Source organism: Arvicanthis niloticus, chromosome 11 (assembly GCF_011762505.2).
Source record: "Arvicanthis niloticus isolate mArvNil1 chromosome 11, mArvNil1.pat.X, whole genome shotgun sequence".
Lineage (NCBI taxonomy): Eukaryota > Metazoa > Chordata > Mammalia > Rodentia > Muridae > Arvicanthis > Arvicanthis niloticus.
This window is the reverse complement of record NC_047668.1, coordinates 13,550,723-13,574,482: the sequence shown is the minus strand read 5'-3', so window position 1 is coordinate 13,574,482 and position 23,760 is coordinate 13,550,723. Positions and strand designations below refer to the sequence as shown.

At 41.3% G+C, this 23,760-nt stretch overlaps 1 protein-coding gene across 2 annotated transcripts; it reads right to left on the bottom strand.

The window, feature by feature from the left end:
- Nucleotides 1–614: 614 nt before the first annotated feature.
- Nucleotides 615–23,755, bottom strand: Ppp2r3c (protein phosphatase 2 regulatory subunit B''gamma). Of its 2 annotated transcripts, none has more exons than XM_034513954.2 (13): nucleotides 23,155–23,755; nucleotides 19,605–19,732; nucleotides 19,123–19,227; nucleotides 18,487–18,599; nucleotides 14,340–14,437; nucleotides 13,006–13,076; nucleotides 9,941–10,073; nucleotides 8,370–8,425; nucleotides 8,221–8,296; nucleotides 7,695–7,831; nucleotides 4,206–4,343; nucleotides 3,286–3,345; nucleotides 615–1,640 (listed from the first exon to the last, which is right to left on the bottom strand). In XM_034513954.2, exons 1-13 carry the CDS (start codon nucleotides 23,210–23,212, stop codon nucleotides 1,452–1,454), a joined length of 1,362 nt encoding a protein of 453 aa, XP_034369845.1. In that variant the 5' UTR covers nucleotides 23,213–23,755; the 3' UTR covers nucleotides 615–1,451. The 2 variants fall into 2 exon arrangements, with proteins under 2 accessions (XP_034369845.1, XP_076797979.1); XM_076941864.1 differs by lacking the exon at nucleotides 23,155–23,755 and adding an exon at nucleotides 22,970–23,099.
- Nucleotides 23,756–23,760: the final 5 nt, after the last annotated feature.

Here is a 23,760-nt window from a genome sequence, read left to right as displayed (position 1 = left end):
GCTACCACAGACACTTGTTTATGAGGTGAAGGTCTACAGGAGACCGAGGCCTTCTTTCCTGAAGGGCTAGCATCTCAGAGTGTATGCTCAAGCCTGTGATCACAGCACGAGAGTGGTACCATGCAGGCCTGAGCTTCCTGTGTTGACCTATTTGCTGCTTGTTTGGCACTGGCTGGTGGGTGATGTTTACAGTTATTTGTGTGCCTTACATTTTTATACTTTGGTTTATATGAGCTATAAAATGATCATAAATGGTTAAATTGTTGTTTTATTGTAAGTCTCCCTCACCTCTTCCTATTTTCTAATCCTTAGAAGAATTATTTTCCCTCTGGATCACAGTTCATGACATCCTAGTTTCTTCTGTTCTTTTTATAAGCACCGAGCACAGCCAGGTGTGGTAGTGTCCATCTGTACCCCAGGGGTAGGGAGGCTGAGGTAGGACGATCATGAGTTGGAGGCTGGCCTAGACTACATAGCAAGACCCTTAACAACAAACAAACAATAGCAAAAAAACACAAACCCATGAGTTAGTATACTGAATTAGTAAATTCTCTAGCAAAACCTTTAACAAAAGTTAGTTTTATAAATGGTTAATAAGCCTAGACAAAATCTCATACAATCTGATGAGTTTAATGAAACAAAATGTCTGTTTGAATACTTTCTTTGGAAACACCATATTAAAAACAAACAAACAAACAAACAAACAAACAAAAAACCTTGGGAGGGCAAGAGGATTCTAGCTAGGTACAACTGCTTTGCTGGGAAGTCTGAGAACCTGAATTTGATCTCCAGAACCCACATGGGGAAAGGAGAGAGAATCACAACAATGTCTTCTGACCTCCATGTGTGCTCTGGTGTACACACAAGAAATACATAAAAAAAAAAAAAAAGCAAAAACAAACAAACAAACGAAGTTAGACCTGCTGGCACTCGCCTTTCACCTCAGCACTTGGGAGGCCGAGGCAGACGTCTCTGAGTTCAGGGTTAAAGGCCAACTTGGCCCACATAGCAAGTTCCAGGCCACTCAGGGCCACATAGTGAGACCATGTCTCAAAACAAACAGACAAACCAAAACAACAACAGAAGTCACATCTAAAGCTTCTGAGGCCAGAGACAGTGGTGCTACTGATGGGAAGTCTACTGTCCCCAATGTTCCCGAAGAACAGCTCCTGTAACTCCACATGAAGAAACTCCACCACTAACTACAGCAAACCTTACTTTCCACTTCTAAGCTAAACAAAACTAGAACTTACCACTTCATAAAAAACAATAGTTGGTCCTATTACTTTCAAATTGTTCCAACTGTAACCAAAACTCTAGTAAGCAAGATATTTGCTGTGTTGTACAGGCACGTGATGAGTTTTATTTATAATGTTTCTAAGGATTCTGCTTCAAAGGTTTTGCATGCAGCATTCAGGCATCTTTATGAAGGAAGTCTGTTCTTGCAGAGATCAGGTATCATCAAGATCTGCAGAGTTCTCATTGTCATTTGCAACAAGGGCTTCTCTGTTCTCGTAAGTCCAGAAGCCATTGAGATCAATTAGAATGGTAGTGACTGTGTCTCCTTGATTACTGTTGATTAAATCCTGAAGTGAGATTTTCAAAGGATCCTTTGGTTTAACCATGTCAAAGATTTCATCCTGTAAGAGAAAAAAAAATTATGAAATCTGATTGAAGTCACTTCTGTCACACAGTGATGTAGAATTCAGGGTGGACATTTGAATTGTTGTACACATTTGTATTCCAGTTTCTTCTTCCCCACCTGATAGGTCTCTCTAACCACAGGATTTTCTTGGGTAACTCTTTATTCTTTAGCTGAATCACTCTCTTATTTTATAGATGAAGAAAACAGGCTCAGTTTAATTGAAGCTCACAGCTAATAAAGGACGAGCTATTTAATACAGGATTCTTTGAAAGCGACTAACTAGTTGTTACAGTTTTTATTGCCTTCTAATGGCGAAGTAAAGTCTTGACACAATTTTCTTTTTCATCCCCACTACTGGGAATCAAACCCAAGACATCTAGTCTCAAGGCAGGCAAGCACTCTGCCACTAAGCTTTTAAGTAAGAGCTCAGCTAAGTAGTAAGATCTCAAGTGGCTCAGAGATAGTGACAAAGCTCCGTTTCCAGTAACAGTGCCTGTTACTCTCTTCCCAGTCTGACAGGAATGGAACTCCATATGAAAGAATTAGTCATCCACAATAATAAAACTGTTCCAAGACTTAACTACAATTCTGCAAAGAACCTCTTCTCCATTATCAAGTGCACAGTATAAATATTTGCAAGGCATTAACCCATGTTTTCTAATCTTTTGTAGTAAAATTACTCTAGAACTTTTAATAGCATTTAAAGAAGCAACTGCATTTTTAAAAAATGTAGAGTAACTCAGGTTCACAAAATACAAACTTTTAAAGTGTGTATTCTTTTTCCAGATTTGCTAAAGATTAAAGTGCTGGTTCTTAAATTCCTGTTACAGAGTTTGAAATTTCCCCCATTTGTGTATCAAAATAGTCCTCTGGCTTATTCTTGGTTAAAATTGATCAGTCTTTTATTATGTCAGTCAACTTGAACCAAAAAGATCCTACTGGATGATTTTTCCTAGCTGGTGAAACTGCTGACTAAATGCCATGTGTTCAAATAATGATGGTTCTCTAGATCTGTGTGTGCGTGCGTGCGTGCGTGCGTGCGTGTGTGTGTGTGTGTGTGTGTGTGTGTGTAGGTGTGTGCAGAGAGGCCTCAGACCCCTGGAGCTGGAGTTACAGATGGTTGTGAGCAGCCCAGCATGTATCCTACATGGGTGCTGGGAATAAAATGCAGTCTCTGACTCTTTTACTGGCTTTGCTGTCATTCTGGCCTTAAATAATGATGATTTTCATACTGAAAGATGAGTGTTTCTTTACATTTAATAAATCAGTTATGCAGGCTCAGGCAGCACACTAAAAAGGGGCTTGGATCTCTATAGCCTTTCAGTTGAATGTTGGGTTTACAGTGAAAAGGAATGCTAAAGGATGCAAGCTAACTGACATTTTTCAAATAAAATGAATGTTTTCATGAGAACACAAGACTGATAATGAAATTATCAACCTCATAAATCAGTGAGTCCAATTTTGTCTCCATTTCTGATGATTTAAGTCTCAGTTCAGAACGAGTAACAGCAGAAACCTGATTTGGAATGGTGTTTCATACTTCATAAATCACTTTCATACAACACTGGATACGGCATTATTTCATATTATGTGGCTATATTATCTGACAATATTATATAGGTAAATAAAAGGGTAATAACCTTGACATCTTGAAATGAAACAGGATCCTGTCCATGGATTTTCATTAGTTCTTGTATGGCCTGTATTTAATGGAAATAAATCTGTAAATAAAAAATTAAATTCATAAAACCCATAATACCCTTCTCAGCACGTCCAGTTCCACGCTGTATGTAAGCTTCACTGTGCTTGCAGTCTTTCTGTATCCACACTGGATGAGCAAAGCCATGGACTTTCTATGCTTATACTTTAGCAGTTGAGAACTTGGGGTGAGGAGGGAGGGTGAAGACTGCAAACTGCTGTTACTACACAGAATGTTCTCCAGCCTCAGGTGGGCCCCCAACGTGACCTTAGCAATTACTGTTATAACCAGCTTCTCCCGGTTTTCACAGAGGCTTATACTTTCACATGTTTTGTTTTTTTAAACTTTTAAATGTAGACATATACAAATGTTTTGCCTGCATATATGTATATGTACTACATGTGTGCCTGGTAACCAAGGAAATTAGAAAGTGTCAGATATCCTGGACAGTGGTTGTAAGCCACCATATGTGTGCTGGGAACTGAGGCCTCTGCAAGAGGAGCAAGTGCTGTTAACCATGGAACCATCTCTCCAGCCCCAAGTCACCATTTTAAAAGACAGATCACTCTACTCACTTCTCCACTTTCTCTACTTAGAAAACAACAGAGCTAGACTACCAAGACTTCTCCCTTTAAACCCAAAGCCCAGCACAGCAGCACATGCCTGTATCCTCCCACTCAGGAGGCAGGAGGATCCAGAATTAGGTACACATTCAGTTAGACACAGCATTGAGGTCCGCTGTCTAACTGAATGTGTACCTAATTAAAAACAAGCTAGGTAAAACTGTTAGTACATAATTTAAAACCAAATAGTTTAAGATATCTTAGGGCCACCATGCTGCTTTACCCAAACCATACTTACCCTAAAGAAATAATTAAGGGAAAAGACATTCAGGTATCCCTTGTTCTCAATGTCCAGCAGTTTGAAAATATACTGCAGAGCTGCGGGCTCCTTTCTGTTTTCTAAGGCAAGAACAAAGTCCAGGTAGGTCTTATAGTCCTACAGAGAGAGAGACAGAGAGAGAGAGCATTCATACCGAGTCCTGAGTGACATTAAATGAGGACCTGCTGAGATGAAGTTATTTTGTAATCACAGATGGCAAACTCAACTATTTTTTAAAAATATGAAATAAATCCATTTATGCATGTAGTGTTAGTTTCTAAGAATTCTAAGTAGGCACTACTCTGGAGGACAGTTTTGAGAGACCAAACTCACTTTCCTTGAGAGATTTGCTTAAACTATAATTTTCTTCCATTATACTATAAAATTGTCAAGACAGTGATTAAGCTATTTTTTGCTGCCATTAAATTTATATCTTCATTTCAGTGTTGTTTCTTTGAAGAATCTATTTTCTCTAGAATAGACATTAGTCTATTTAAATTGACTCTTCAGAACCCGCTCACCCATGTCTGTGGATCATGTCAACTGTGGGCTGAAAATATTTAGGAAAAAAATGTTAATTTTCACCCATCATAGACGTTTCCTGTCAGTACTTAAACAACACAGTACAATTACACACCATTTATATTGTATCAGGGATACACGTAGCCCAGGTACGCAAGTACACTGGAGCCAAAATGGATTCTGGAAGCGTCTACAGTCAGGTCTGAGCTTGGTGGCACATGCCTGTATCCCAGCACTTGGGAAGCTGAAGCAGTGAGTTCTGAGTTGAAACCAGCATGGGCCTGCAAAATTATTTCTCCAAAATAAAAGAAAAAAGAAATCAAAAGATTCTCAGTAGGATGAGGAGGTAGTTCAGTTGGCAAAGTGCTTGCCTCACAAGCACAAGGACCTGAGTTCAAATCCAGTCCCAGGTAAAAATGTCCAGCATGGTGGCGTGTGCTTGGACTGACAAGACTGAGATGAGGATCTGAAGGGTCTGGTGGTCAGCCAGTCTGCAATAGTGCCTCCCAGCCAGCCAGAGACCCTGTCCCAAGACAGACAGCATTTCTGAGGAGGACACCTCAAGTTGTAGGCCTCTAATACACACTGGCATGTAAACTCACACACACACACACACACACACACACACACAAGAACATAAAAATGCAAAACTATGAATGGAAGCTAGAAACATATAAAAAGAACAGATTGTTTAACCCTTGCAAAGGGGATATTTGTAGGTTATGTGTTTATATGTTTTTATTAATTTTGCTTGTTGAAACAGAGTCCCACTCACTCCAGGGTGTCCTGGAACTTACTACATGGTTCAGGCTGGCTTCAAACTCAAGGAGCTTATGTCTTAGCCTCCTGAGTGCTGTGATTACTGATATGAGCCACCATGCCTTGCAGAATACTTGTCTTATATGATAAAAAGGATAGGAAAAGAAATTCACATTCTTGAAAAAGATTTTGTAGGATATGCTAAAGAATGGTTTCGCATAAAATTGTAGCATAAGAGATTAAGGAAGGGGCATAAGGATTTACTTCAGTTGTTACAGTGCTTGCCTGCACCCAAAAGCAGCTCTGGACTAAATCCCAGCAGAGAGTAAACAGGGCATGGCAGAGCACACCTGTAATCCTAGCACCGAGGCCAGCTTCAATGCCAGGACACCCTGCCTTAAAAAAGCAAAACAAAACAAGAGTTAAGGAGATGGAGCTTCATCAAGGCGTCACCCCATCCACTTCCTGCCCTGATCTTTGCCAGTCACCAGAAGGTATCAGTTTACCATAAGTTCCAGCAGTCTATGTCAGGAGCCCTGGACACGTTTCCTTTGCTGCTGGCCAAGAGCAGTGCTGCCTAACCTGCTTGCACCAGTGGCGCAGCACAGTGTGCGAGCTCACTCTTATCTGTTTGACTACTACTAAGCTCTCTTGCCTGGGAAAACCATGTCTCTACTACATCCCTCTAGTTGTTTAAGATGCGCTGCACTAGTGTTCAAGCTCCTAATGCTGCCGACACCCTTACTACACTTCCTCATGCTGGCAACGTCCAGCCAGAACACTGTTTCATTACTCACCAATGTGAGGATTATAAGCCTGACTTCCATGTGTTTTTAATAGCAAGAATAGTGATTAAAAAAAAAAAAAAAAGGAATTATTTATTTTCTGCATAGTAGTACACCACAGCTGTCTTCAGACACACCATAAGAGGGCATCAGATCCCATTACAGATGGTTGTGAGCCACCTCACAATTGCTGGGAGTTGAACTCAGAACCTCTGGAAGAGCAGTCAGTGCTCTTAATTGTTGAGCCATTTCTCCAGCCCCAAGAATACTGATTTTTAAAATGCTATTTACAATTTTTCTTCTCAAAGCTGGGTATGGTGCATCTTAATCTCAGCACTCAGAAGGCAGAGGCAGGTGGATCTCTATGAGTTCCAGGTCAGTGAAGGCTACAGAGTGAGATATTTATTTATTTATTATTTATTTATTTGAAAAAGCTATCTTGATAGACATGGTGGTATATACCTTTAATCCCCAGCACCAGGGAGGCAAAGCCAAGTTCAAGCCTAGACTGACATAGTAAGTTAAAGGCCAGCCAGAGCTACACAGTGAGACTCTCCCCTCGTCAGAAAAATAATTTTCTTCTTCAAGTGTTTTGAAAACATTAAAGGGAATATTTAGCAAAATCTCTACCTCTTTATAATATCTGTATACTCTAAGATGTAAGTTCTAAAACTAAGTGTAACTAGATATCCATGTATTTTAAGAGGGAAAAAAACAATTACAAGTCAGTTATCTTCAGCTATTAATGCAGACACAGAATCCAATATGACTCTGGATGGCTATGGCAGCTTCACACCTAGAATCCCAGCACTTAGGCGACTTCAGCAGGAGTGAGGATACAGTAATGTAGCCAGCCTGTGCAACAGAGGTAGCCTCTGTCTCAACTAATTAAGGCAATGGGCCTGATTTAAGTCATAGCATATGTGGTCTGTGTCAGACCTGGTAATTTAATGACTGATCTATTTACACAGAGACGGTTTACAGGATTCACTGACAGTTCAGTCGATACTCCTATACCTTAGGGACACTGTCAGTGAATGAAAACATATTCCACTGCCCAGCTGGAGGTGTGTGTTTTTAACTGAATTTCCTTAAGAGTAGACTCAGCATGTCAAATAATTCCATTGACTTCATACTTTAAGATCCTGTTCCACACTGATATTAATAAGCTCAAGGAAGCCAGGCATGCTGGCACACGCCTGCAGTCCTGGCACTTGGGAGGGTACGACGGGAGGATCAAGAACCGAAGATCATTCTTGGCTACAAATCACGTTCAGTGCCAGCGTGGCCTACATGAGACCCTGTCTTTAAGACAGACAAAAATTGTTGATTTATGTCAAGAAAATAGCTTATGGAAATTGTAGAAGCCTAAAGTATAAACTCAGCAGATTTCAGTAACTACCATTTCTCCGTCGTAAGTGAGGCACTCCTGGAAAACACGGTCTAGGAAGACGCTGGTCATGGTTGCTGTTCCATATCGGGAGAGCTCATCTTTACTCAGCATGCCATTATGGTCTTTATCAAGATTCAAATACTGACCTTGCAAAAAAGAAACACAAAATGATACTGAAAGAAGACTAATGAAATTCAGTGAAACCAAATCATTCCCAAATCCCCCTGTGTGAATCCTGACAACCACATTTCATCACAAAATGAGACAATAGCTGTTGTTCTCAGATAAAGAAAAAGGATCAGATTACATTGTTCTACTGAGAACAAAGCATAGTTACTATGGAAGAGTTCCAAACGTTCAAACATTAGTACATCTTAGTACTAAGATGTAAGAAGTACATCTTAGTAGCCTACAGTACTGATCCTTAAGTGGTGGACAGTCTGGTGGGAGGCAGACAGCCTGTGTGTATACAACAGTCCTCTGAACACCCATCCCATGGGGAAGCAACAGTGGGACTTCAGAAACCAGAGCCTACCATAGACCCTCAGGGCAGAAGGAGCAGAAAACCAATTTGTTTCTTGACTTTCTTTGGACAATTCCTCATCTCTTAGCTAAAGAAACATAAAAATATAATTAGAAAATAGCAATTATCATGTGATAAAATGTAGTTCAAAAAATATTTACCTCCAGTAAATCATCTAGGAAGCTGCATGCTAAAATATCTTGAATTTTGATCTTCCCTTAAAAAAATATAATGAGACTCAATTTCATTTTGAGAATGACTTTTTAAAAAGATGTTATTTTACAAAGGCAAGCCTATAACTGAGATAACAAACAGCTAGACGAGCACACAAGCCAAGTAAAACAAAAACACTCTAGACGACAAAAAGACAAGACAACCCCCAACAACTCACAAAACTACATAGCTACTTGGATGCCTCCAACTGCAAGAAGCTACTAAGCAGTAAATTCCTACTAAAATTATGCTATCAAAATCTACAAAAGGTTATGTCAAGCTTTTCCAATAGAGACAGTACTGGTAACGAGGGGTAGGGCTTATAGCTCGGCAGCTGAAGGCCAGGGCTCATCCTTCTGAAAGTTTCTAGCACCTGTGCCATCAATGTCAAAGTCTAGCTTCCCAGCTTTCCTTTTGCCAAGTACGGAGACGCACTTTAAATCCCAGACACTCAGGAGGCAGAAGCAAGTGAATCTTTGTGAGTTCAAGGCCAGCTTGGGCTATATACACTGTATCACTAATTAATTAACTAATTAAATAAAAGAGTATAGCTAACTAAAGAATTGGGGGTTTCTATGAGTATACTGATAAAGTATATTTACTAATCTGGCCACCACTCAAAAAAAGAGAAAGAATACCTTATAAATAAATGACTTCCCAACACAAATTTCTCATAAAGAAGAGAGCAACCACCCAGTACGTCATGAACCACAGACAGTACATCAGCAGAACTGGAAGAAGCAATAGTGACAGGTCTCCCAGGTTACACTATGTAGCTCTGGCTGTCTTGGAACTCACTATGTAGACCAGGCTGGCCTTGAGCTCACAGAGAACTGTCTGCCTCTGCCTCCTGAGTGCTGGGATTAAAGGGCTACACCACCATGCCCAGTGTGAGGGAAAATCTTAAGAGGGTAGGTGTTACAGTTTGAATAGAGATGGTTTGAATAGGAATGGCCTGCTTAGGCTCTTATCTTTGAATGCTTGGTCATTAGGAAAGGGCACTTACAGGGATTAGGCCTTACTGAGGGAAGTGGGTCACTGGTGGGAGGAGGGGGTGGGGGGGTGGGGGTGGGGAGGGGTGCCGGAGGAGTTGAGGTTTCAAATGTTCAAGTGCAAGCCCAGTCTCTTTCTTCCTGCGGCCTGTGGATCCAGATCTAAAACTCTCAGCTGCCTCCGCACACCCCACCATGATGATGATGGACTAAATAAACCTCTGAACCTGTAAGCCAGCCCCAGTTAAGTGTCATCCTTTACAAGAGTTGCCGTGCTCATGGTGTCTCTTTACAACACTGAGACAGCAGGTGACATCCCACGACTGCTGGCTACAGTCAATGCAAAAATATTCTGGAAGCTCTTTATATAATGAAAGCCTGCAGGCTTGTACACTTGCCCACACGCTGAGAGTTGCCAGATTATGCCACTGACTTTAAAAACAAAGAGAAATTGTTGAAATGTGTCTAATACTAAGATAGTATCAACAAATAATATCCCAATATTTAAATTAGATAATGTTTTTTACCTGTTCTAAGAGGATCCAAAAAGAAGAAGAACTTCCTAACTGCCGTACAAACATAAAAGGAGTAAAAGGACTTTTCCAAGCCGTCTAACTGTGGCAAAGTAGGGATGAGTTCCAGAATGTAGTTCTCTAAGTCCTGGGAACAAAACACGGAGTTGGTTAACTGTTTGCCTTGACTTCCATGGTGGTGAGACTGGAAGCTGGAACTGGAGCCAAATAAAACCCTCCCTCCCTCAAGATTCTTTTGGTTAGAACATTTTATTACCACAAAAGACACAATATTAAGACACCAAGTTATTATATTTAAAACTCTCTGGCACCTACCTGTATTCCCAGAATCTGGGAGGAGGCAGAGGCAGGAGGATCACTGCAAGTTCAAGTCCAGGCTGGCTACAAAGGCTACAAAATGAGACTCTGTCTCATAAAAGTCAAATTAACAAATACAAGTCTTCTGTGCCATTTTATATTTATTTTAACAACCTTGTTTTTGCTCTAACTATTTGAGCACATGCCTGGTAGATCAGAGACTCTAAGTTCATAAACGAACAGGCACTCACACCGGGTGTCTAAAACGAGCTCTTCTCAGCTCCTCACGGCCTTTGTGGGCTTTCTTCCATTCCCCACTTTATATTATAAAAATAAAATTTAGGACTCAACTTCGATTTCTATAGTTCCTTTCCCAGTGTCCCATTCCCTGTACCACATATCCAACCTAGCAGCAAGGTGTGTAAATTCTTTCATTTTTACTTTCTTCTTTCCTTTCTGCTGCCCTTTCTTCCTTCCTCCCTCCCTCCCTCCCCCCCTCCCTTCCTTTTCAGTGTGGTAGACGTGAAGGTAGGATATCCAAAATGTATACTGAATGGATCTATTTTTAGCTTTTGGGGGGTTATTTGTGGGTGGTGAGATAAGGTCTCAGTGTGTAACTCAGGCTGGCCTCAAATTTGTGAGTCCTCTCCTGTTCTGGCCTACTCGGTGAGCTTAACAAGTGTGAGCCGGCATATCCAGGTTTATTTCTAGCTTCTTCGACAGTCACCAGTCACCTTGGCCACTATTATTTTCAACGACTATAGCAGCTGCCTATTACTTCTGCCTCCATTTTATGCTCTTATAATCTCTCATAATACATCTGGATCACTCTTTAGAACTCAAAACCACAGACCAGGAACAATGGCTCAGTGTGTAAAAGCACTCACTCATGGTAGCCAAGCCTGATGACCTGCACTCAATTCCCAGGTCCCACATGACACACAGAACCAAGTCCTACAAGATGTTCTCTGACCTCCACACATTCACTCACAAACTATAAATGGAAGACAAACAAACTAACAACCCAATCCTGACAACACATTCAAATGTTCACTGGCTTCTTCAGAGTCTCACAATCAATCTAAACTCTGCACTAGAGCCTAAAAGGCTCAGTGTGTGGCTGCTGTACTGAGATCTCCCTGCCACCTTAGCTTTTGTTCTAGCCACACTGGCTTCCATTTCTACAGACAGGCAGGAGCAAGAGCCTCTACTACAAGAACTATACAGTGTCCTTGGAAGGACATTATTGGTTAATAATAATGATGATTAAACACATACTTGAATAGTTAACTCAGTGGTTGATATTTATACCCAACATACCCTCTCCCTTAAGCTCTGTAAGAGAGCTCCATATTAGAGAGAAAATATAAGCCAAAAAAATGTACCTACATAATTTAGATAACTGCCAAAAATATGGAAATAGCATAACTATTTTGATCATGAGGTTTTAATATTATTCATAACCTGACCTAACGACATGCAAACCTAATAGGAAACAAATATCCTCTTGGTAACTTATCATGTGCCTCTAAACCTGTGAGTAAAAACAAAGCCACATGGGTTCTATTCTATAAAAAAGAAACTCCCTGTTCTTTTTCAAAATAATAAAATAATGCATATGTGAGAATAACCAAGATCTGCCGAGGTGAGATGGCTTACTTATCACATAAAGGGTTTGCTGTGCAAGCCAAAGACGTTAAGTCTGAGCCCTAAAACCACGTACAGGTGGAAAGAGAGCACTAAGTACATGAAGTATCCTTAACCTCCATGTGTTCGGTAGCACGGGTGAGCCCTGGTGCTTCTCTTTCTAGTCCCTACGGGGGCTGGCTAGGAAGATGGCTCAGTGGTTACTGCACTTCCTTTGCAAGTAGAAGAACTAGAGTTCAGACCCCAGAGCCTATGTCAACGACAGCAGGCTGGTGATCCTCCTGTAACGTCAGCCTTAGCCCGGGAATCCCAGAGCAAGCTGGCTAGCAAACCAAACCAGCCATGTAGCGAGCTCTGGGTTTGACTCTAAGAGCCCGCCTGAATGAATAAAAAGAAAGAGTGAATTAAGATGATTCCTGACATCAGCTCAACCTCAGGCCTCCATGTCTGCTGTGCATATGCCACACACGCATGCCTCACACACAAACACATTTTTTTCTTCAGTAATTCTTTTCTTTTCTTTTCTTTTCTTTTCTTTTGGATCTTGGAGACAAGGTCTCACTGCACAGCCCTAGCCACCTTGGAACTCTATGTATGGAGCAGGCTAGCTGCAAGCTTGCAGTGGTCCTTGTATCCTGGCCTCCTAAGCTAGAATTACAGGTGTGTGGCACCGCACCTCACTCGTCAATCAGTTTTAAAGCCTGTTCAGATCATTCTACTGATTGATTGATAGTGTTTTGTTATATAGCTCAGGTAGACCTGGAACTCTATATGGAGCTTCAGCTAACTCTGAACTCTCAACAATCCTCCTGCCTCAGCCTCTGAAGTACCTGGATTAGAAACATGTGCTAGGATGCTCAGCTTCATTTTCCTTTAAAAAAAAAAAAAAGATCAAAACATTTTTCTAAAAGGCTAGAAGAAAAGAACCTAAAGATTATTTATGTGGTCAATATATACTAAAGTTAACATGTTTACAAAGGCAAAGCCAGGCAAACAAAATGATTAAGACAAAGTCAAGCAAAGTAAGACTTACCTACAAGGACAACTTACTCATTGGTAATTAATATTAATATTCAGTTGTCTATAATGTTTATTAAATTAAGATCAATACTCACTGATTCCCGAAGGTATCCTTGCCCAGCAACATCATATAAACTGAGTCCTATTCTTGTCTGATGTAGCCAAACTGACAACAAACAAGAAAATTACATGTAAATGCTAAGATCTGTTCTTATGTGTGTTGTAGCACACATATGAACAAAAGAGTAATGTGCTAGACTACAAGTGTAGGCCAATTCAGGAACTCCATAAAGCCCCACTTCACACACAGTCAGTCATCAGTGGCCTGTAAGACATTTAAACCAACAGAAAAAAGCCATGAAATGGCAGATTCCAAAAATTCTGCCATGTTTACAGCTACAGTAAAGCTGACACCCTTGGGGATACTGGTTTCCAAACATTAAACTTGGTGTTCCCCCAAACAGAGAGAGCTAGTACCACACTGTGTCTTCAGTGAAGTCTGTATCCTCCTGAGGTTAATTACTGCAGCCAATCTATTCATTAACAACAGTGCACAGTAAGATTCTGCAGATCATATACTCTTAGGAGATTCATAACAACTCCAAAATATTTTAATACAGGCTTCTTGAAAACAACAACACAGTTCTGGATTTGAGACTATCCTTTCAGGCATATATATTAGTTAAATGAAATTACCAGTGAATTGAAATCATTTCAAACCTACCCATTAAAACTCTTGCTCTGATTTTTAAAATGATTAAAGTGATCTTACTGCTCGATCAAGTACACCAGACAGATATTTGCCACTAGGGCAGGCTGTGGACAGCTCAGGTTTCTAACTGAGAGTGCAGTCTCTTGATATTGCAGGAATGTGCCAATTGATGAGTTCAGTTCTCTCTCAATCTGTTCTTCTCAGGACAGTTGCAAATAGCAACTGGTTCCTTACTTAGATGGCAAAGATCTCAGCAGATCAAGAATGGGCTTAAGGCGTCTCAATACCTTACCACAAACCACCAAATGGACTAGTGCAACACTGTGCCTTGCACTGTACACTTTTCTGCCCCATGTGTACTTCTGTTCCTTCACATCGTTATTAAGACATCAACCTATGCAAGGTGAGGACACTATGGCAACAGGACAGAGCTGACAGGGAAAGGCTCTCTGGGAAGAGGACAGGTGTGACCAGAAAAAGTGAAAACAATGTTTCTGCTATCTCTATTCTGCCACATTCCTTGGGGTACACAAGACTTTTGAATAAATAATGAGTTCAATTTTAATACACACACAGCTCTGTCTGGTGTCCAGGAGGACCATAATAGAATAGGGAAAAAGTAACATGATGTGACATAAAAGAAGTCATGGAGAAGCACAGACTGAAGCTTGATTTCCAGACAGACAAGAGTTCAAACTAACACACACAATAAATCACCTTTCCGCATGACGTAGTTGAAGAACTGCATGATGGGAATTCTTCCATATGAATCTGTATGAAGGAGTTTGGCAAAGACTTTTGCAGTAAAAAATTGCCTAAAAAAAGGAAATAAACATTAAATTGCCTACCAGCATAGTATAAAAACAATGTCTGTAAGAACAACATGAATTAATACAACTAAAAATCAAAGTAAGAGACTATAAAGACTCCTCAACACTTGAAACATAGCTCAACATTTGAAACAAGTTATAAATACTTGCATTTTCTTTACGTTCTTCAAAGAATGAAAGATCTAGATGTGTGCATGCTGTTGCCTGTTGAAGCCTGGGCTTAGCTGCCTGTTGTGACAGCCCCCTTGGCCTAGCCTTAGTAAGAGGCAGGTCCCTTTGCAAAGCTGCCCTCGGGCGACATTGTGCAGAGTGGGGCTCCTAAGTTGCAAGAGGAAAACCAGTAGGGTTGCTGGAGACTTATCCGACACACCTTAGGAATGGTGGGTAATGAAATCAGAGCAGTATTCTAGCCTGTTTGTGTATAAAGATGATATGGAACAAATACTGCTGGATGCCTGCAGAATCTGGACACAGCAGCCCCAATGGCTCTGCTCTTACAGTGTGAACTGGCTGGTTTTGTATGTCAACTTGACACAAGAGAGAGTTATCAGGGAGGAAGAAGCCTCTGTTGAGGAATGTCTCCATGAGATCCAGCTGTAAGGCATTTTCTCAATTAGTGGTTGATGGGGGAGCACCCAGCCCATGGTAAGTGGTGCTATCTCTGGGCTGGTGGTCCTGGGTTCTATAAGAAAGCAGGCCGAGGGACTAAAGAAATGGCTCAGCAGTTAAGAGCACTGACTGCTCTTCCAGAGGTCCTGAGTTCAATCGCCAGCAACCACATGGTGGCTCACAAGCATCTGTAATGGGATTCGATACCCTTTTTCTGGCCTGCAGGTGTACATGCAGATAGAGCACTCATACGAGAAAGAAAGAAAGAAAGAAAGAGAGAGAGAGAGAGAGAGAGAGAGAGAGAGAGAGAGAGAGAGAGAGCAGGTTGAGCAAGCCATTAATCAGAATCAGCACCCCTCCATATACTTTGCATCAGCTCCTGCCTCCAGGATCCTGCCCTGCTTGAGTTCCTGTTCTGGCTTTCTTTGGTGATGTGTAAATGTAAGTTGAATAAACCCTTTTCTTCCCAACTTGCTTTTTGGTCATGATGTTTTGTCACAGTAATAGAAGACCCTAAGGCGCCGGGCAGTGGTGCCGCACGCCTTTAATCCCAGCACTTGGGAGGCAGAGACAGGCGGATTTCTGAGTTCGAGGCCAGCCTGGTCTACAGAGTGAGTTCCAGGACAGTCAGGGCTACACAGAGAAACCCTGTCTCGAAAAATTTAAAAAAAAAAAAAAACAAAACAAACAAACAAAAAAAACCCCTAAGGTACTGTGTCATCCCACCTTGATAACAGGTACAAGACAGTAAACAGGGCTTCTGAAACAGAGACACATAGCACTAGTTTAAAAACATCATTCCTTCTGTAGGTTATATAGAGAAGGAAATAAACCCAAAGCATCCAGAAGAAAAACTCCAGGTGGATATGAGATTGGTCAGAACAGTGAGAAGACATCCCCTCATCCAGAGTTCCTTTTTGTTGTTGTTTTTGAGACAGAATCTCACTATGTAGACCAGGCTAGCCTTGCACTCACAAACATCTGCCTGCCTCTGCCTTCCAGTGCTGGGATGAAAAGCGTGCACAGTGAACTATCCCAGCTGAGGAGCCCCTTTCCAAAGCCAGTGCATAGCTACTCTCGACATATGGAACATGTGCTTGGAATAAGAGCAGCTGGTTTGTGCATGCAGCAATTCCAGCACTCGATAGGCTGAGGCACAAGGATTGTTCTGTTTGAGGCCAGCCTGGACTACAGAGTGAGTTTTAGGTCAGCCTGAGCTAGACCCTAATTTAAATCAACTCAAACCAAGCAAAGCAAAGCTCAATCACGAAAAAAAAAAATTTTTTTTCTTAGCAGAATTTCTGAAGGTTTTGCCTCTGTTTCTACAGCTCTCTAACAGACTGGGAATCTGTCTTTAAAGGCACCTGAAAACCACTACCATCATTTTGATGAGAACTGGCTCTGAGTTTGTTCATATTTAGAGATCACATCTGAGCTTGTGATAGCTAACAGAATAGCCAACACACTCCTAGGGTGGTTGCAGGCCCGTGTTCTATAAATGAACATTTCTAATCTAGCCTACAGACAAAGGAACTAAAATCATGACTGTAATTCTACCTATGGGATCAATTACTGAGTATGTCACACTGATGTCTAAGCATCTTTTAATAAATTTCCCTTGGTCATTAGATATAATGTAAATGATTTAATATAGCGGTCATGATATATAATACGCTGGTCATGATGTATGGAGCATTTAAAAAGTTACCAATAAAACTATATTAACCAGTTTGTCTAAAAGGAATATTACAGTCTTATAACCACATAATAGAAAATATGTGTTTAAGTGGATGTGAGTTGATATAAAGACCATATATATATCTAAGTTATCATTAAGCACTCAACATGCACAAAGCCCACTGTGGGGTTTGTACATTATGCAGTTCCTGCTCTTGGGTATGCATCTCCAGTCTGCTGTGAAGACACCACCTTAGGCGGCCAGCTCTCTGCTGTAGACACCTAACTGCCTTCTACTCACTGTAGCTCCAGACAGCTGGGTTTAATTTCATCATTTGTGCTTAACCTTTTGTGTGCCCGTAAAACTGGCTTTATAGTAAGCAAATCTGATTTATATTTATATTAAAAAGACTGTAAATATGAAAAAGTAAATCTTTGCTATGGAATTTAAAAAGGAATGAAGGCACAGAATTAATAAATGACATTTTTTTTATTCTTTTTTTCTTTTCTCTGAGACAGGACCTTGCTATGCAGCACAGCACAAGCTAGCCTTGACCTTACAATCCTCCTGCCTCAGACTCTAGAGTGTTAGAAGACAGGTATATATCATCATTCTCAACTTAGTACCCCCCTACCCTGGCCCCTGCATACATCCTACCACCCTTCCTCCCTCTCTTATGATGGAGGTCTTACTATGTAGCTCTAGCTAGCCTAGAAATTTCTATGTAGAGGAGGGTGACTTCAAAGTCACAGAGATTCACTTGCTTCTGCCTACTGAGTGCTTGGATCAAGAGCATATGCCACCATACCCAGTGGTAATATTTTTCTTAACTTCATATCACTCATTTTTGTTTTTCTTGCTGTTTTATTACATTTCTTTAAGTTGAATGCCTCAGTCTTGGGAGTGCTGGGATTAACGTGTGTGTGTGTGTGTGTGTGTGTGTGTGTGTGTCTGTGTGTCTGTGTGTTATCTCATGTATATATCATTATGCCTAACCTTGTACCTTCTTTTCTCTGAGACAGGATGTCACTATAGAGCCCAAGCTGGCCCTCAATTTGTGCATGTGCTGGGCTTACAAACAGGTGCCACCACACCCAGCTTTGTATTATTTCTCTCAGTAACTCCACAGCAACAGTTGTGTATGGATGGTATATGTGTGTTTGTGTTGCTGTGTGTATGTGCATGTGCAAGCCAGAGCTTGACAGGAGGTCTTCCTCAATGTTTTCCACCCTATTTTTTGAGACAGATTCTCTCACTAAACTTGGAGCTCATCGATTTGACTAGCTCACTAATCAACCTCTACATATCTGACCATGTCTCTTCTACCAACAGTGGGGCTCACACACATATGCTACCACACCTAGTTTTTATATAATTGCTGGAATCCAACTAACTAAGCCATCTCCCCAACCTCCAACGTTTTCTTGACTATAAATAATTTTATTACATTTTAGTCGGTCAAAGTGGTAAGTCTAACTTCCATCAATATTTGAGGCATTAAAAATGTCTAACATGGGGCTGGAGAGATGGCTCGGAGGTTAAGAGCACTGACTGCTCTTCCAGAGGTCCTAAGTTCAATTCCCAGCAACCACATGGTGGCTCACAACCATCTGTAATGAGATCTGATGCCCTCTTCTGGTGTGTCTGAAGACAGCTACAGTGTACTCATATAAATAAAAATAAATCTTTTTAAAAAAATGTCTAACATAACAACAACATGGTTCTCTTTAAATCACATTACTCTTACTTGCACTTTGGTCCAGCCTTTTCACCAACCTTCAGAAAATTTTCATAATTGATCATTGCTTCCTCTCCAATCATAGGTGGTATCTGGTGTTTATCCAGCAAAAACCATAAGTTCTTAAGAGAATTAGGGAAATGAAGATAAGTTAACAATGGATTTAAGAACATAAATCCATCACTCCTGTCTAATAAAGTTATGACAAACTTATGCCCTATTATTTTGATTACTACTAATAACTAACATCGTGCCTACTAAAGTTTTAAGCTTTCAAAATATAATGCTTCTTTAGCCAATGTAACTCATGTAGGCAGCTATCTCTACTTTACAAGTGAGAATTAAAGCATGAAGGTATCAAGCCTAAAGTCATGCCATGGCAGGGCTAAGATCTAAACCTCTGCAGAGGACCGTACTGTAGTGTCCCCAAACCTTGACTACTCATTAGGACTGCAGGGGACTTAAAAGAGCACCATCTTTGGAAATCAGGCCACGCAGGTGCTGGTACACATACACACTCTGCTTCAGACACCTATGGAGTGCCACTCTGCAGTGATGATTCGAAGACACAGAACAACATCCTGCATGACTTACATAGGAGAAATAAATGGGTAACAGCTAAAGCACTTTTGACTCCACTCATACCTGTAATTCTTCATTATCTAAGAGTTCTCTGCTTTTCCTCTGTAGAAAGACAGCTCTAGATTCCTCTCGTAATTTCTGTAGTAATACTTCATCTTCAGCTGGCAACTAAAAGCACATTGGAAAAGTCACCTTATGTTCACATCAAATAAAACAGGAGTAGCTTAACAGTCTGGACAATGCAAGCATGCCTGTTGAGACTACATCACCTAATCGTATCTTACTACTACTATGGATAATAAAAACTAGAAGAGCCTACAGCTGAAAAAAGGGGAGTAAGACTTCTTTCTTGTATCACTTCTTATTAAATCTCAAGATTTTAGTGGATTCAAAGTACTTCATCATTACAGTGATAAATCAACTATAATAACATATATAAGATGTTCGATATAATCAACTATTTTTAAAATATATGTTTGGATCCCACTTTTGAAAGTACATTTCATTTACAGACTCAGAAATATCCACTTAGACAGCACACTTACCCTGTAATAAAACCGGGGAATAGTCTTATAGAATTCGTTTGTGTTTTTTCTACCTCCTTTCCATTCTGAGTAGTATTTGGTAAATAAATCCATTTCTTCATCTTTTAATTCTTGTTCACTTTTTTTCCCTAGTAACAACAGTAGAAAAGTAAGATGAGAAAAGCACATATAGCAAGTATTCATTTTACATAGGATAGCCTATACGTTACAGTCCAGTTAACATATCTGCAGTGGCAGAAAGGCCTTTAAAACAGTGCTTAGACACAGAACATACTAACTTGCCTTCCAGTGTAACAGCCCCCTTGCACCAACCACTAAACTGTATACTATAAACAAGTACAATGAGGATCTGTGTGTTCCCAAACTTGTACTCATCAATGATGCTCACCTCTTCCTCAAGTCACTGTCTCTTTTAAAGACCTTCGAAGTGCTTCAGTTCACCTATCAAAAGTATCTGCCAGGGCCAGGAGGAGGCTCAGTGGTAGAGAGCTTACCTGGCATGTACGAAGCCCTGGGTCCAATGCCCAGCACACAAACAATAACAAAAACACCTGAGCACCTACTTACCAAGCCCTGGGTTCAATTCTCAGTACTAACGACACCACAGACACCTGAGCACTTACTGCAGAGCCCTGGACTGGTCACTGTAGCTAGAGGAGGGAACAACAAGCACAGCCCCTGAATCATAAAACTCTCAGCCTCAAGACCACAGTTCCTCATTCAGAAAACCAAGGAAACTGACTGAAGCTTGACACTCAGTGCTCTGTTGTCCTCTCTCGCCCACCCTCCACCCTGCTGAGGTCCTCTACCATCAACCCTGCCTGCTGCTGACAGGCAACTCTCTCACTGAGCCATTTTTCTTCTTCTTTTTTTTTTTTTTAGGAAAACATTTATGGAGATAATATTTACTGAGATTCAAATCCTGGTCAGTGTGCACACTACACAGGCACTCTAGCACTGAGCTACACACCAGATTCCCAAGCCTCTCTCTCTCTTTTTTTCAACAGAATCTTACTCTGTTGCTCAAATGGCCTCCTGTCTCAGTCAGCCAAGTACTGGGATTACGGAGGAGAGCACCCATGTCTAGCAAGGTCACAGGGTTTTTTCTGCAGGTTCTCTCTGAAAGCATAAGCTCTCACACACACCTCCGATCAGAACCTTGGGACCGTAGTGTGGCTTCAGCCTCACTGGGCTCTTAGAGTCTATCATCTAGTTTCTCAACACTATTTCTTCGGCATCATTTGCTTCCCAAGATGACTCTAGGGATTCCTCAGCAGTTTACCAGTCACAGCATTTCCGTTGTCCCTGTCACATTGACCTTTAACCTTGGACCACACCACAGTTTCTTTAGTAAGGCTTGGTACTACTGGAGAAAACTGCAAAATTTTGCAAATAAAATAGGAATTGGAAAGGACCAATGAATTAGCTACATAGAGGTCACTCATGATTCTTCACAAACAGAACAAAGTTTCTCAACTGGGGAAAATGACAGCTTTTTTATATGCTAATGGGATTAAGAAAACCTGATAATATAAGTAAAGGGCTATCCTTAAGGCTATATCCTTTGGTATGCAAAAGAGATTTAACACATGGGATCTACTACACTGATGGCAACAGCCTTAAGAAGGAGCTGTTAATATCATCCACATAATCTGGATAATTTGCTATATACTCATATAGTTGTAGTATTCCTATTAAAGGTTAAGAGAAATGTAGCAAACTTTGGAGGGGAGCTGGAGAGATGACTCAGTAGGTTAAGAGCACTTGCTGCTCTTGTAAGGGGGCTCCATTTTGTTTCCCAGCACCCACTGCAGCTCATAACCATGTGTAACTCCTGTTCCAGGAGATCCAATCCTTCTTCTGGCCTTTGCAGGTGTCAGGTCTCAAAGAAACCTGGGACAAATGGCTAACTGAGGTGCCTACTAACACATCAGAGCAGAAGCAGACTCCCAGCATCACCTAGTACCTGCGGCTCCTCCCAGCTCTTCCCACCCCACTCCTACCCTAAGCCTCTTCAGTGGGCTCAGCTTTCCTTCCTTCAGTTTCTGATCCTATGTATCAGGCATGTTGGCTACTCACTCCCTTGGCTTGGCTCCTGGTTCCCATGTGTTCTCTTGGTCCACTTGCGCCCCGCCCCCCTTTTCTTGCTTTCCCCACTGCTCCCCTCTCATGCCCCAGTCTATTCTGCAGGTCATATTCAGTCTGGACCTTTCTAGTCTCACTCTCCCTCATATCTTCAATTAAAAACTTTCCATCAACCATATGTAGGCCATGTCCTCATTTTCATTCAGTGGGCAATGCACAAAAATGACACACACGTGCACAAAAATGGTGCAGGGTACACACACATACATGCAGGCTATTACATGCTTGTTAGTGGCAATCAAAATGATGGAGGAGAAAAGGCAAAGTTAATAATGTATGAGAGGGAGGAAAACACTGAAGAGAAGCCAGTGAATATGTAAAAAGGAATGCAATCCAGTGAGGGACTGGAGAGACTCAAGTAGAATACACAGGTCTTTTCTTTTCTCGAGACAGGGTTTCTCTGTGTAGCCCTGGCTGTCCTGGAACTCTCTGTAGACCACACTGGTCTCCAGCTCGGAGATCCACCTGCCTCTGCCTCTCAAGAGCTGGGATTAAAGCCAGGTGCCATCACTACCCAGTGACAATTCATTTTAAAGGTGAAGGCTGGGTGTGAGGATACATACCTAAGACCCGAGAGAAATGGTAAATGAAATCAGTTGAGATTCTCCTTTATAAACCGCTTCTACTCCCTCTTTGAGATATATATTTGAAAAAAAAAAAAAAAAAAAAAAAAAAAAAAAAGCTCATCAATTTAAGGTGAACAGTGGAGGACAGACTGGAGGTTTGGGAAAATGAGAGGAATTACGTGTAGAAAAGCAAACGCTCTCTTCTTGCAGATGCAACCAAAACAGATACTTTAGCTTAGGACTCATCATGGTTTTGGTGTGTTTTGGTTTTGAGTCTAGCCTTTTAAGGCTAGGCCATCTCTGCAGTCAGGCTCTGTTTTTCTTTAGCCAATTACAGCTGCCTGGGAGCTGGTGTGGAATTGGAAGGATTTAACCAGACTGGCAAGCAAGTGTGACCCAGGAATGAACAATGTAAAACGGATTAGTGAAATTTAAAGTGGAGGGTTACGTGAAAAGGGAGAGTTAAAAGGTGACAGACAGAAGCAAAAAGGGTCAATAATTCAAGTATAGCCTCGGTTATATGATAAAACACTATTTCTAGGAAGGAAAAAAAACTATAAGGATGAATTATTATAGGTCTTGGTAAGATTGAAGGCTCGTAAAGTAGTGGAAAACGGGTGCCACCGTTATGCTTTCTCCTAGCAGGTCATTTACCAAGGAAGTTTGGGTCACCCCTCCGTAGATCTCCAAAGCACATCCATTCCACTCTGACTCCTTTGTCAGAGAAGTTTAACAGACACGGAAAGTATGGCTCTCACTTCCTCCTCCACCCTATTCACCCTGTCCGCCACTTCTAGCCTGGGGCGGGCTATCGAGAGGGCGGTCCCTCTCAAACTCACTCTTTGGATCCGTGTTGGGCGACGCTAACCGCCGGCGAAGCACGTCTTTCCAGTCCATGTCTGACTCCCGCTCAGAGGACCCTACATTTGCGGTTTGTTAAAAGCTCCACCCACTACCAGCTGCGACGTCAGACGCCACCAAGACAGGTGGAAGTTAAGAAGGACGCCTGGACGCCATCTTGGGCACGGGCGGAAGCCTTGGCTACAAAGAGGAAAAAAAAAAAAAAAAAAAAAAAAAGAAAAGACTGTAGCTATTCCGGATACGGCGATCACGCTAGCAGGGACGAAAATCAGACATGAAATAGATGAAAAAAATTATCCTTCTTAAGGCGGTGTCCCAGCTCAGCAAGCCAGATTTCTACAGGCCAGAAGAAGCCTGCGTGACTTCTTTGCGTGGGCATTTGGCGCGTGCGCGCCACAGGATGAAGGACTCTATTGGCATTTCCGAATTGAGAAAAGCATTTTCGTCACATTTTGTTCTCTCTCTGGAAACCTTAACAATTCCTGAGATGTAATAGACGCAGCTGTATCCAGCCCTCTTGGATACTAAAAGTTTCAAATTATCTTAGTTGGTTTGTTTGTCTTCTCCATATTCAATAGAACGCC